The sequence below is a fragment of the Mchenga conophoros genome, linkage group LG17 (assembly GCF_057382185.1).
Source record: "Mchenga conophoros isolate Kocher_MC1m ecotype Shallow Benthic linkage group LG17, M_conophoros_male_GT1.1, whole genome shotgun sequence".
NCBI lineage: Eukaryota > Metazoa > Chordata > Actinopteri > Cichliformes > Cichlidae > Mchenga > Mchenga conophoros.
Window position 1 is genome coordinate 28,654,285 of NC_140542.1, and position 15,864 is coordinate 28,670,148.

A 15,864-nucleotide genomic window follows, 5' to 3' on the forward strand; every position below is an offset into this window, starting at 1 on the left:
ACGCTGGTTTAAAGGTTTAAGGGCTAACATACTATACACTATTTAAAAAAAAAAAAAAACCCACAGAGATGAACTATATGTGGTAATTATCCGTTAAGAACGTCCACAGGTCGACTTTTAAATTAATTCTGAAGATATTTCTAAGTGGAAAAAAAATGTACAATGTGTTCCCATAAAAAACCATAACAATCCCTCATGCTGCTCGTGTTTTTGAAACAGGCCAGCAAATGCAACACTCTCTTAAATAGGATTATATGGGTTTTTCACAGAGATTAGTTTTGGCTTACAAAAGCCTCTCAAAAACAGCAAATTCAGTATGACTAAATACATCCAATTTTCATAAAATCTCTGACTCAATGTTGTTTCATGCTATAATCAGTATTTTTAAGCTAACACTGGATCAAATGACTCTGTGTGATGTAAAGGGAGACACCTAAGTGACAAACTAAACTTCCTCTATATATTTTGGCTCATTGTTTTGCTTTGACTATAGCTTTTCTCCTTTTTTTTCATTGCTCCATGTTCATACACAAAGTCTTGATAATTTATGTGCACTACCTGCCCTGCCCCAAAAGTTAGTGCACAGGCAAAGCAGATATTTTTTCCCCCATAGAGAATAAGAAAGCTGCAAAGAGAATGAATAATATGGCCATCAATATGACACGAATGCTAATCTGCTGAGGCCTGCACTGCAGAGCAGGATCTGAGGTTAGTCGGGTAACTTTGTCACGTTTACCCCAGTGGTTCAGTTCTTTGCAGGGCACCATGCAAGTCATGCAAGTCTTCTTGTGTGAAATATGCAGCTGTTTGCAATAGGTCACCTGGTTACAACACTACTGTTTCTGTTCTAATGGTAGATTCAGAAAGCCGGTGTTTTCTGGGAGACTTGATAGCTGCCATCAGCCATTTAGGTTTAACAAAGCAAGCTAACAAAAACCCAGCTGCTTGACTATCTATTTCCTTAAATTAAGGCTTCAGTATTTTGGAGCAATATACTTATTTTGTTTTTTTTAAATGCCATTTCAAAGCCAATCCTAATGCACCCTGATGGCAGCACACTTAAGCGAGCATATTCAGCAGATGGGAAATTGTAGGACAAAATTAAATAGGTTAAAAAGACAATACTATGAACACAGATAGAAAAAATGTTCTTCATTTGGCATTTAAGATTGTACCCTGTGTAAAGGTTGTGTTGATTTCAGTCATGCGATTCACTGCACTTTTGCTTTAACCTGTTGGCCACTAAAGTACAATTTGCTTCAGGTCATGTTTCCAGAAAAGAGCAGGAGGTAAAAATCAGCGCAAGTGTGTGTGTGTAACAGTGAGACAGGTGTGTGTCTGTTTCTGAGTGAATTAGAAATGTGTATATGCATCTGGCGGGCAGCAGGTGTGGCCTCTGTCATCAGCTCGCGACCCCACCCACCTGTCCAGGGAATAGCCCCCCCCCGGCCGTCGCCTAGCAATGCATTTGTCGTCAACTAAGCCACAAGGTTGTTTTTTCTCATCCACTGAGGACACGCCTAACATGTCTTTGTAGAAATGAAGCTGCAGAGACAATCAAATTTACAATCCCAATTCCAAAAAAAGTGTGTAAAGAAAAAACATAATGATTTGTAAATCTTATAAACTCCTATTTTATCCACAATAAAAGATAGAAAACAAGTTAAATATTTAAACATAGAAAATGTATCACTTTTAAAGACTATTGGTTAATTTTAAATTTGATGGCAGTCTTCTTGTCATAATTTTTGTTTCATGATGCACTAAATACAAACACAGCTGTTTTGGAATTGAGGTTGTAATTCACAAGTGTGTGTCGTCAATTTTATTCAGATCATCATTCAAAATGTGAGTTTAGTTTCCTGTCAGAAGCATAAAACCAGGAATTAAACTAGGCCTGATTGATTCAGGATGGCACACTGGCAACTTTAGTTAATGAGGTTAATGTATATTATTTTTACATTTGTTTTTTTGGTTTTTTTTGTTTTTTTTATTATTGGCCTGGCACTCCTTCCAGCCCCCACATGCTACTACCATTTAACATCTTCAGCGCATCCTCTTTCCCTCCCATCCCTGTGATGTGTTCATGCTGCAGATGTAAAGTTGTGGTTGCAATACTTCAGCGTCTCACTAGTTACAGAAGAGGAGCTATCATAAACAGAGTAACATGTTTTTTGTTTTTTTTAATGCTACATGATTCCAAATGCCACTTTTCAAACAGCTCAACAAATTTCACCAAAACACACAAACTGTTTCTGTGAAGTCTGTCACAAAACATGCCTGTGAGCTAAATGTACAGCTGGTGTATTTCACTAGTAGGGAAGATCAGAGATTATTTTCAAAGGTCAGCAAATTAGATTTAAATTTTAAATCTTATATTTAATATCCTTGTTCATTTTGGAGTTTTAGATCTATACACAATGTTTAGCCTAATTGTGTTTTTGTAAAAGCTCTTGCAAAAACAAATCGAAGCATAGTAATTTTGTTGCTCAACGATTCCATTAAAACACAAAGCCAGGGGTGTGGGGGAACTCCAGGCCTCGAGGGCCGGTGTCCTGCAGGTTTTAGACGTATTCTTGATCCAACACAGCTGATTTAAATGGCTAAATGACCTCCTCAACATGTCTTGAAGTTCTCCAGAGGCCTGGTAATGAATTAATCATTTGATTCAGGTGTGCTAACCCAGGGTGATCTCCAGGACACCGGCCCTCGAGGCCTGTAGTTGCCCACCCCTGCACCAAGTAGTTTAGTGCAGGCAACACCGGTTGGTTTGAATTATTCTGTCAAAGTTTACAGGGATGTTTGATTGAGGACTAGTTACATCTATGGTACTGTTACCAGGTTACAACTAAAGTACCAGACATAAACTTATATTTAGGGTAATGACGCTGATTAGATTCACTCACTGGGTTGTGCCTTTCATACTTAATAGTGTGTAGGGATTGGAAATCAGCCATTTAAGCTTGCATAACATCAGCTTATATGATGTTTAAATCAGTTGGGTAAACCTACAAAGAGCAATGGATCTCTGTGTAGCAGCACAGGTCAGCTGATCACAGTGACTTATTATTATGTGACTTATTTCTAAGTAATTATTTTCCCCACCTTGCACATTTCCACCGGAACTTGGGGTTTCCCCATCGGCAACATCCCACTGTAAGCCCTAGATATAACCACATCATTTTTAGTGTAATCAACCAGCTCTTATACACAATTTCTTAATATAACAGCACAAAGGAGGAAGATCTATTAAGCAATAAGGTTTAATTACTAAATGTATAAGCTCATTAAAACACATTTGTAGGGCAAAATGCTTTGCATCATATTCAAATAACAAAAATGTACCTATGGCTATTTTTCACATCAAATAACCACTTCAAGTCAAACACTGTGTGTTCTTTTCCCTACTTCCTGCATTTCTGATCATCGCCAATGACTTTTTTTGCCGGTACTTTTTCATGATGCTGATGTCACCGAAAAATGCAGGTTGTAAGCATATGGAGAACATTCGGAGCCACGCAACATGATAAAATATCATGAGGCATCTGTCGCATCTGGCTTTCATCTCAAAAGTTTAAATGTCACTGTCAGATCCTGTCACATTTTTCAGTATTCTGCAAGACAAACAAATTGATACATACTGCTGAATCTTCCCCAAAGAGCAAAACTCTGCATTCATGCACCCACTCTGCCTGCCCCCACAGGATGCCAAACGCAGTTCATTTAATAACTCGTCTGTGGTACTGTGGCGATAAATGATTTCCAACTTTAATCACATCTCTCCCCACACACCATCTTCCTGGGAAAGATTAAGGGCCATGTGTTTTATCTCAGCATGAGCTAACAAGGATGTAGTCTTCACTGTCAGTTCCAGCTTCTAGAGAGGAAAATGATGGAGTACAAGGAAAGAAATGAAGTCTTTTGATTCAGATTCAGGTCATTTTATTAATCCACAAAAGGGCAATTTGTTTGCAGCTTACCCACACAGTCCTGAATTCAGATGACAAAACATTGAAAGGACGGTTAATAATGTTTTTGTTTTCCTTCTTTATAACCTGATTTTTCAGAGTGAATAACAATCTCTCTGACTGACCCTGATTTTGGAGCAGATGTTAATGTTGCTGAGGGAGTTTTTATGTTCGATAGATAAAACACTAAACCAGCAGACCAAGATGAAATATTAAAAGACTTTCAATAAAACGAACAATAAAAATGACATAAAATCTCCTTATTAACATTTAAAAAAAAGTTCAGTTCCTTAACAAATGAATGCTCTGTTGACCCCGTTTTACATCAGACTCCGTGTTAGATGGTTCAACCATCAACTCGAGTTGGTGGTTGTTGATGGTGTTGATGCCAAAAGGTTGAATCTGTTCATCTAGACAGAACATTAAGAGATGTGTTGATGATTTTTATCTAAGCTTACTTCGACAGTCTTTTTTTTTTTCCTTTTGAAAATGCGCTTATTTGCTTTCTTGGCAAGATTTGTCACTTCGGTCTCTCAACCTACAGTCAGCACACACAAATTGACCTATTTCATTCAATTTCTTCCAGGCACTTACAAGAAGTTTCCTGAAACGCTCATACTTGTCTTGCTTCTTTTGCCTTTTCTTGTTTACTGTTACCTGCATTCATAACAGAAAGCAAATTGGACCTCTGCAGAATTTACATGTTCTTAGTTAGTTTCCATTCATGGTTTTATGCAGCACAGTCTGGGGCACTATTGCATTTACAACTTATCCTGATGGAGAAAATCATACTCCATTAGCCACAACAAATAAGATTTGTTGTGCAGTAAATATACCACGAGTATAAACAAATATATAGATATCTTTCAGTCGAATCAGGTTTTCTTGGTTGAGGAGGACAAAGAGGCCTACTACACCTGCATGGCCTATTGTTACTTAAATACCTCCCACTAATACACCCATTATTCTTAAGTACTGTTATTTCTAATATGCACTAAAAACTCCCACACACTGCATATGCTTCACCCTCCACACTGAACCCTCTTGATTCTGTTCATCACACTGCACTGTGTTTATCATAGCTGAAAGATTTTCCTACTCACACAGTATCTCATATGAATAAGTCTGACAATCTGCCTTTAAAAAATAGAATACAGATTTCTTACAATGTCCAATCACAGGACTTTTAAACATTAGCTCTACCACTTAACCAAACTCAAAAAAGAGTTCAAATTCTGAAATGACAAATAGAATGATAAAATAGAACGGGACCAATATCCTTTGTTTCCATTAAACATATAATAAGCAGTAGGAAAATGTGAAGCCTTTGTGCTGTGCCAGGGGAATAACTCCAGCTGTACAATAGGTCATTGGTCAAAAACAGTGACAAGAGAATTATTCTAGCCTTGAAAGTCCTTGGATGTGTGGGTTTCCCCCCATGGAATACCACAGAAACATGAGGAGAACATGCAAACTTCGCACAGAAACACACAGAAAGGCCATGGGTTCTTGCTGTGAGGAAAGAGTGATAATATTTTGCACAATGTCAGTCCTAGGGAACCAAAACACCAACAGCTATGCTGGCTACGTACGTGAGGGTCAGTGCACACAGCGCAGGCTTAGCTTCAGATGAGCTAGCTGTTGCATGGCTGCTTGCCACGATCATTGGATTTTATACCCAAGCTTTTGGGTTTTTTATGTTTGAAATTCATTCGAACATTTTTGATTATCTTTGAGTTTGGGTTCTGTGTTCCTTGGATTAATTAGGTAATTCCCTTTTGTGTTTTCATTCTGTTCCTCCAGTCTTGCTCTATATTTGTATATTTATAGCAACTGGTGCCTCTGCTATTTAGGTCTGATATGCACTAGTCTATGAGAAGTTACTGTACAGCAGCATGAAATCTCCCAAAACAATAACAAATGGCCAAGCTCCTCCTTCAAGTCTCCTTAATCATTTGATTCAGGTGTGTTAACCCAGGGTGCGATTAAAACCTGCAGGACACCGGCACTCGAGGCCTGGAGTTGCCTACCCCTGCTCTACAGCGATGCTATTTGTTGTTAGCATACAGTATATGCAAGTGTCTGATTTTCTCCTGAGACGTCACATCATTTATTTATGATTGATTCAAACTTATTGATATTTATATAATCTTAAAGATTGTGTTTGCAAATTCCTTGAATATCCTCTTCTTTGCGAGACACAGCGTTTGTAGGTCACCCCATAAAAAACAACACTGGTTTTCTTGCACCACAGTCTTGTCTCAGGTGATGGCTGGAGTGGTTACACCTTGTTGACTCAGTGAAAGAGAAGTGACGGAGAGTGTGTGTGATATGATGTCTCGTTTGGGACAGGGGCAGCCTCGGTCCCCTCTGTGCACTGACTGATCACATTACTATTAGTGAAAACTATTCTGTCAGTAAGAGAAGTCATGGCCCAGCAAAGGATGGCCTTAGGGTGAAACTGGGCATCCAGTGATGGGAAGCTGTCTTCAGGGGGGATCTGAGGTGATGAGATATGAAGGGTCTTAGCTGTCCTGTTCTCTTTTTTAACTCACAAAATCTTGAATCCTTTCTAAAAAATTACATTTTCCTACTCAAATTCTCAAAAGAATTTTTGTTGACAAGACTCGTGTGACCACATGCATGTAGAGCAGTAAACTGTCACATATGTAACAGGTGACTCTGATTAATGTCTTATCCTAATAGTTATGTTAACACATGTTTTCTGCATCATATACAACCGCTGCAGCTAAAGCTCATGATCTACAACATCATCTTCTGACACTTGCCAGCAAAGATCCCTTTCTCAATTCACATTCATGTGTCCAAATGCTGGCGTCTCCTCTTATCAAAACACTACCATCAGTCACTGGTTAGAGACAGCACATCCGTGTCTGTGTATCATCTGGACATCTGGACTTTACCAGATGTGAATTTCAGAGCAAGAGAACAAATTTAGGAACAAGGTTATGGAAATTCAATCACAATCCAGATGCTTTCTTTTACACTATTCTGCAGTGGTAACTAAGATCATTTACTCAATCAATGCAAAAATTAAAGGTAGATACCTGTATTTTACTTGAGTATTCCAATTTAGGCACCCTTATCCTCCACTGTGTTACAAGGGTAGTTTATCCCATCAGCAAAAGTCTTAAAGAAGCAGTGCTTCCAAGTGATATCTCAAGTGAAAGTTTGCAGCACCTCTTTGGAGATCAAGGCATATTTGATGGATGTGTAACCTCTGTCTAACCTTGGATAAGCTGATGCATCCAACGACATTGCCTGATCCCGCCTCGTCAGATCTCTGTTTTCATCAAAGTTACCGCTCTGTGAATCACAGATGCAGGACAACAGCACAATGTTTCCAAGCCACCATCTGATTCAGGCCACATCTTTGAAGACAAAAGAGGGGAACAAACACATCTTTAGAAGCGAAGGATGTAAGGGATCTATCAGAATCAGAGAGGGGGGAAAACAAAGGGGGACTCACTGAGAAGCGGTATGAAGAGGGGGAATATGAAAGAGATCACAGGGAACATGAAACAAACAGGGGAGACATAAAGGGAATAAAGTACACACCAGAGAAGAACCTGGCAGAGAGAGCCTGGCATAATTTGATCAAGTTGTGGAAAATTTTAGCCAGAAGCACATCATAACTTAATCAAACCATATAATCTAAGGTCCTCTATCTTTCTCTCATGAACACTTCTGGAAAGAACTTATACAGAGAGCTGCAGCATTACAGACTATACAAATTGTAGACATAAAGCATATTTTTGCTTTATGAAGCTTCTTAACTTAACTTGTGGGATATTATTTGACAGAACCAGGCTTCTTTCTAAATGTATTATTGTGTAAATTTAAGCTAAGCTACAGCTAGCAGTTGGCTAGCTTAGCTTAGCACATAAAGGTAAAATTGGAGAAACCTCTGGCTGAAGGTGAACTTCTTCTACAAATATGCAAAGTTTAAATAGCGGACAATACTTCATGTGAACATTAGCCAACTGTCAAGCTTACTGGGTACGCTTTTGTTCTAGCATGCAGTAGCTAAGAGCTTAGTATGCTGCTATACTTAAAGTTTTTTCTCCAAAAGATCAATTTGAGGCTCATTAGTGCTCACTTTGCCCCATTCAGCGATATCTGGTGTAGTGTTTGCAACAGGTGTTCTCAGAAAGATTACAATTGTACCAGATCACCAGCGATGATCAAGGTTCCCCACATTAGTCATCTTTTTGCTTTATGTACCTGATTAGCATCATCTGCTTTTTTATATATATAATTAATTCTTTTTTTAGGGCACAAATTAACATTAAGGTGCTTCACAGCAGTAACTTTGGCTTGGTTTCATCAACACCAAATGCCTGATCAATTCTCTATCACTGTACACCAATAAGCCAAGCATTAAATAGTACTTGTGTAGACAGAGGAAAGGATTTTTGTTTTCTGTTAACCATATAGTTACTGTGCATTTGCATATTCTTTGTCTTTCAGCTGCTCCCTTTAGGGGTCACCACAGTGGGTTGTCTGTCTCCTGGCTATCTACCTGGCACCTTCAACTTCAACCATTTGTCCAGTATATCTACTATCCGTTCTCTGCACCTGTCCAAACCATCTCAACCCTTTCCTCCTTAACTTTGCCTTCAAACCACTCACCCTGAAATGCCTCTCTGATATACTTGCATCTAACCATGTCCCCTCCTGGTCACTCACAACAAAAACCTTAGTATTTTCAACTCCATCACCTCCAGCTCAGCCTCCTGTAGTTTTGACAGTGTCACCGTCAAATCATGAATCGTAGCAGCTCTCATTACAGCTTTTAAACCTTTTCATTACTGTGCATTTGTATAGATCGCTCATTCCTATAAAATAATAGATAAAATCCTTCTTTTGTTGTAGGTATTATAACTGTAGGTGGTCTTCAATTTTTCAACACACAATTATTTTGTGGCATACTCAGCTGGCAGAAGCAGGTGTTTTTTTTCAGCTGCAGAGTCAACATTCAGCAGGTGCTGACACAGGTGATCCATCCCCCTGTCGGTAAACACACAGACACACACAGACTCGCACTACTCCCTGAAAAAATGCAATAATAAGTAAGTTATTTATAAGTTTAAATGCATTTAAGCTTATGGGATCTCTATTTTGAACTCAGAAATACTTAAGGTCAAAGGTCCAAAAGGATTCCACTACAGAGAACTGTGTGACTGTGTAAAATGGATTTCTTACGCCCCCTGTTGGTGTAATATACATATGTATAAAAAGTCTAAAACATTTTTTAAAATGAAAAACTGTTACAGATTATTTCTATGATTTGGACATGCTTTTAGGTTGTTGTATGTTGCAGTAAACACATTATTCCACCATCACTCATGAAGTAAATTCAGATCTACTAAATATGAGTCAGTGGACTGTATATTGATTTTAGAAGGTTTTAGTGCTAACCTGTCATTCTCATTAGTCGCCTCTGAGCTTTTTTCAGAGTTTCCTGGCTTTAAAGAACAGCCCTCCAGGGGTGAAAGTACAGCAAGATTTCAGACCCATGGTTGTTGAGCCGAACAACTGAATCTTTTCTTCATGATGTTGCCGGGTGAAGCTAATGAGAAAAGCCTGTCCGTGGAGAATGTCAGACACCTTTTTTCAGACTTCCCAGTCTCCTTTGTAATCTTTAGTTGTATTGTGTTTCCTTTTCCCCATGCTTGCTTGCTGGTGTCTTACTGTTTGTCTCCATGACTTTCATTGTTTTGCTGTCAGGTACTGCCTATTTTACTTTCATCCTTATATGTGCCTTATAGTGTCTCCCTGGTGTGCTGTGTAGTTTAGTCTTCATCTTTGTCATTGTGTGCTATCTATCTATCTTTCTTTGGATGGTTACATTTTGCTTCAGTTTAAGGTTTGGTTCTTCGTTTTTTTTAAACACAATTTTGTCTCATACCATAGACTGTATATAAAAAATGGGCGAGGATTCTACATCTTAAAATTGCATTTGTTTCTGACGGCCAACAGGGGGAATTCCATCTTCTCCTTTGCTCTTATGGTCTTACTGAATACAACATTATGTTAATCTTACTTGATGTAGTGACACCATTAGAGTTAACAAGGAGGATCAAACAGGGCACGCTATATGGTGCTGCTACATGCCACATTATACCATATGTTACCATAGTGCAACACCGTATACCATATTATTATATTTTATATATATATATATATATATATATATATATATATATGAAAGTAACATAGCATTATAGACACATCTGAGCACATGTCAGATATCCTATTATAGCACATTTTAGCATTATGCATACAAAGGGATCAAGGACCAACAAATAGCCTTGAGCACACATATACACACACCTGGTGCTGATTTGTCTCACAATGAAGCCGGACCAAATGATGCTACAGAAGGATCTGTCAGCAAGCCCCATCTGCACACTCCCACACAGTCACGAAATGACTAATCAGTAATAAGTGAAGACACATGTGTGAGCACTGCAGGCTCGCGTAGGCTTGCTTGGACGTCACCACGGGGCTCCAACTGGCCAAAACGATAGCAGATGGCACCATCTTGTGGCTGTATTCTGTTACTTCCTCATATGCAAGCCATGTATGCAACCTCTCCCCCCCCCCCCGGAAATATATACACAGACATATATATATAAAAACACTGCAGTTTCCCAGAAATTGCACTTTCTACGTTCAAAATAAAATCGTGCTATCTAACAGTGGAATATGCAGTAAACTCAATGCACGCTAATGATGCTTCATTTATATGATATTTAATATTTAGACATGGGGCAACAGCCATTTTTACAGCACATTTTGCATAATTTATCAATACCTCCTGTATACAATCACAAAACCATGACATTAGATTTCTTTTTTTTTCTGTTTACTTACAAGTGAAAAACCAGACAGGTTTTACAAGCATACTCTTTGTACACTCAGCATACATCATCAATTATAAGTTTTCTTCATAACTTCCCCCTCTATAACATTTGTTCTATATCTCTCTCTACACCATTCTTGTTTTTTCTTTAATAATATCCGGACACAAAAATAGTATGAACCACCAACAAAACATGCAACATCCAGTGTGAGCACATTTAAATTCTCCTGCAACTACTTGAGTTGTGAAGATAGACTTCTGTGTTAGACTCTGGTAAACTTTTAGTGTTTGGTGTAAAGGGTCGGGTAAATCTGGGTCCCTAAAAACAGACAGAAGCTCTTCCCTCGGCCTATCCACTGTACAGCGATCCAAGGAGAAACAACTCCCTGTTACTTCTAAGATCACGCGACTTTTTTTTGTTTGTTTTTTGTTTAGTTTTGACTGCTAAAAGACCTATTGCTTCCCCAAACCCCAGTATAAAAAAACTATTTATTTACAAGGTTGAAGATAGAGATGGCATCTGGGTGTGTGTGTTTGTATAATTCATTGTGTGTTATGAGAAATTTTAGATAATTTAGACAGATAACATGTAAAGGAAGGGATACTGCATTAGAGCTAATGACATGCATGGACTTGGTGTGAAGATGCTACACACACACACACACGAGCACATGGATAGAAAGTTAAGAAAAGCAACCAAAAATGCACGTTGCACCTTACGTTTGAGGTGTGAAGTCCACTGATTACAAGGTTTTCTTTAGTTGCTTTTTTTTGGTAATTCATACACTTACTGGAAAATGAAACAAATCGAAGGGGGAGGGCAAAACAAAGATAGGAATCATGACTAGGAATGTTCGATTTTCTTCCTTTGATTTATAGCTACGTGGAATTGGCGTTTTTAATGTGAGCGTGTGTTCGTGCACAAGGGCAAAAAAGTTGGTTCTCTGAGTTTCAGGCCCCTCTAAATATTGTAAACAAGCACTACATAGTGTATAAAAACCTAATTTCTCTGTACATCTGATATGTACTGTAAACAAATATAATACAACATATGAAATTGTCTCACAGGCAATAAATAAAGATTCATATAGCAATACAAAAAAATCACACGGTAAATAAAAAAACCAAACAGAAAACAACAAATCATATTAAAGCAGTAACCATTTCGTGGAGGACATGAAAACATAGCAGTGCAAAATAAACAGAAATGCTTCCTCTCAAACCAAGTGTCATATTTCTGGCAAGTCAGGGTGCAGTTATTTACGCTATATAGTAGATGTTGCATAGAAATCACTCGGATATTTCACTGAAAATGTTAAATGAACCAGCCTTCCAGTCTTTTGACACCTGTACAGGACCTGTCTCATGAAATAATGGGCATAATAGGCGTTTAATGAAGTGCGCGTGGAGGTGGGACGAAACATCATCATGCTACTGTTACAGCATCGCGTCTTAGGATCGTAACTCTGGGTAGTTCCTGGTCTATAGTTTCTCACTTTCCCAGTGAAAAAATAATAATTTAGCAGGATGATGATGTTAGTTTTACATTCTAAGCAGAAAAAGTGCAAAATACTACAAAAGCGAGTGTCGTCGAGTTGACTGCCCTTACGAACGAAAGCAAGACTGATGCAAGACTTCTAATGTGCTCCAATCTTACAAGGAAAAAGAGGAAATGCTTAACTCTCATATAGTAAACGTCTCACATTCTAAGGGGCAGCATCATGAATAAATAAAACCTCTATGCCACAATCATCAAGACTTGATTGTCTGTGATAAAGATATCTATATATATCTATATATCTATATATGTAGAATAATGTCCAGCTATGACACTTCACTATATACAAAGTGAACCTTGGAGGTGTTTTTTTTTTGTTTTTTTGTTTTTGTTGAACATGTGGCACTCCATACCAAATAGATAGACTCATGCGCACAACATGTAATGTCCAATTTGATATATATTAATATTGATGCTATATCAAACAATAGTCATCATTGGATAACATCAGGGAAAAATCAGATTAAAAGGGTAGGGAACAAGTAGTTTTTGTTAATAAAGTCAAAAACATGCTTGCAATATTTTTTTTTGTATTGAACTGGAATGCTAGGTAGTGTATTATAAAATATACTTCCTTCCCAGAATAGATTGTTAAAGTACTTAAATAATTGAGGCGAAGACAAATCATAGAACTCTACGCTAATATCATAATACAAAAATAAATAAGAGGTCTCTATAGCAGAGTCTTTACTATTTCATTCCCAAAACGCTTTGTAAATCAATACATCAATGAGCATTTAAAGAACATTTAATGGATAACACGTCAAAATAAATCAATTCGAATCTATAAGTGTGTCCATTCCCTGTATCTATTAGATTTGAAGTTCTGTGTGAATGACTGTGTGCAATGTCGTGAGCATGTGTGTGTGTATGTGAGATAAAGTGTGTAATACCTGGTTGATTCTGCACTTGACCTCTGAACTCAGCACCTGTGTTCTTCTTCTAAGTCCTGGCTACACTGCTGTACACTGTATGTCCTGTAAACATGTGTTTATTCCCTGTAAACACATAATGGTTTCCTCAAAGTTTTTCACATAATCAGAGCAGATATCATCATTTGCTGAAAGCATTTTTCCAAATAGCAAGCTATGCGAGCCCTGAAACAAAGGTTGAAGAAAAAAATCCCCCCTCTTCCCGTGCCCAGACCTTCCAGAAGACTGAATCAGCGTTCCAGATGTGGAACCCAGATGTCAGAAACCTGTTTTCCGCTTAAGCTTATTTCTTTTAGATTGAGTCCCCTCCTATGAGTGGATCTGGGCAGTGCTGGCAAGCAGCTTGTGCCAGCTCACCACTCGCTTGCGTAAATCAACTTTATCCAGCCACACGTAGGCCTCGCCTATTAAGGTCTTCTTCACAAATTTGCCACCGTTGGACACCAGGAATAGCTGGAAAGAACAAAAAGCAGCAGTTTTGTGCGTGCTTAATGGGATGCTAACGTGGCATGTGACTGTGAACATACACTTTGTGTGGATTACCTGTAGCGCGTGTCCGGTGGGGTTCATGCAGAAGCGGAAGGTCTCATTAAAGGACGGCTCACGGTCGTGGCGACAAACCCTGGTCTTCTTCTTGATGATCCTTTTCTGGGTGGCGATATTCACCACGTAGAGCTTCACATAAAGATCTGTGGACAGAAACAAAGCAAAACAAAACAAAGTATGCGATTTCTCTGAGTGTGACTTCTGACATCTGCAGGAAAATGTCTTCCTATAATCATTTGTTTTAGGTATTTTTTAAAAGGTTTATTTAGTTCCGTCCTATTTTTCCACTTAGGATTAGGGATTAAGAACATATATCTTTAATAACTTTTTATTAGTGCAATAAAAATGTGCCTTTTTTTTTTCAGTTTCAAGCTTGTAAATAAAGGCTTGATCCTTTCCTTCTGTATCATATTTCAGGATTTAAGCAGATATCTTTTAAATCATTTCCTGTTTTCCTCTGACAGTTGTTTCTTGCAACCTGCTTTTAGTTTCACTTCCCTGCTTTCTCGTTACCCTCCTGTGTCCACTTCCCTGATTACCCCTTTGTGTACTAATAGCCATGCCTTCCCTTTATTTTTGCCTCAGCATCTGCTCTCTTTCACAGTGTGGTTCACTTGCATATTTCTGTGATTACTTTGGATTCCCGATGGTTTGTTTTGGACTTTGTGTTCTCTGTATCAGTGCAATAAGATGGCTTTTGTTGCTTCAATCTGCCTTTTTGAGTGTGACTCCCAATTCTTCGAATCCTGACACTGGGTGTCTATAGCGAACACAGCTGCACTGAAAGCGATACTTTTATATAACATATAAATAGTTTATATAACTGTCATAACTATAAAGTGTTACCATTATGAAACACCGAGCAAGATTCTGTACTGCAGAGTGACAGTGTATTCTCAGCTGAAATAAAGCCTTTTGTGCAGGTCCCATCTGGTAGCAAATGCAAATCAAGCAAGTGGCCGGCAGCTTGGGTATTAAGGAAGTAAATACTACAAGCAGAGGCAGTGTGGGCAACAATCTGCATTATATCAGCAGAAAGATTCATGTAATTGTGCTATATAACTCCCAACGCATTTATCCAATGTGTCTAAATAATAATGCACAGAGCAATCTTTAAAGGCTAAATAGCATACGATTGTACTCTAATGAAGCTATTTGTATTTTTTTAACACTTTAATTAATTTTCAATTAAAGGGAGTTACATACTGTAATGTATGCTACTACTCGAACTACACAGTTTCTGTCAAATATAACTCATAAATGGCACATCCCACATCTTATTTGCCCAGGCTTATGTGTCATTAGTGAGCCTTTACAGTCTCTTTTTTAGCCTCACACATATACAGTACATATTACTTAAGGGTTAAATGCTCTACGTGGGCTGGGAAACACTTTATTGCAACACCAGTTGTTCTACTGCTATAAAACTGGCAAACATTTGAAGGGAAGCTAGATGCCAGAACACATATTTGTGTGGGCTTCCCAGCTGTTAAATGCGATATAAATTATGCGTATCATGGAAACTCTCTGTAAATATACTTTTTCCTCTCTTTCACCTTCCTCTTCCTAAAACACGATTCTTGACAGAATGGATGACAATAAGTGATATGTCACAACAGCTTGCTCAGTTGGTGTACTTTAGCTTGGCATTGGTTCGGTCATGTGCATAGATCAGGTATTTTCAGTTACCAGGCAGGTGATCTGGAGTCTTGAACTTGTAGGTGATGTTACGACACTGAAGAATCTCAAGGACCAGGTGTTCACCTTCCGTCTTCATTTCCTTCTTCAAAGCGATCTTTATCTCTCCCATTACCTGAGTCTTACCTAAATGCATACACACATGAAGCTAAATATGCACTAGTCAAGTTAACCTTATTTATATGGCACATTTTAAAACAACAGAGGTGCTTTCCAGGCACCTTCTAAATGGGTAAAAAAGAAAAAAGTCAAATAAAAGAGCAATAGGATGTA

At 38.2% G+C, this 15,864-nt stretch overlaps 1 protein-coding gene across 10 annotated transcripts in view; it reads right to left on the reverse strand.

Annotated features, from left to right (window-relative positions):
- Positions 1-10,725: 10,725 nt before the first annotated feature.
- Positions 10,726-15,864, reverse strand: part of pcloa (piccolo presynaptic cytomatrix protein a) — a 70,457-nt gene continuing 65,318 nt past the window's right edge. For all 10 annotated transcript variants that reach the window (XM_085251860.1, XM_085251857.1, XM_085251855.1 and 7 more), the window contains 3 exons: positions 15,583-15,717; positions 13,891-14,036; positions 10,726-13,800 (listed from right to left, as the gene is read on the reverse strand). In XM_085251860.1, coding sequence (XP_085107986.1) covers positions 13,657-13,800; positions 13,891-14,036; positions 15,583-15,717 — 425 coding nt within the window. In that variant the 3' untranslated portion in view covers positions 10,726-13,656. The remainder of the gene's footprint in view (positions 13,801-13,890; positions 14,037-15,582; positions 15,718-15,864) is intronic.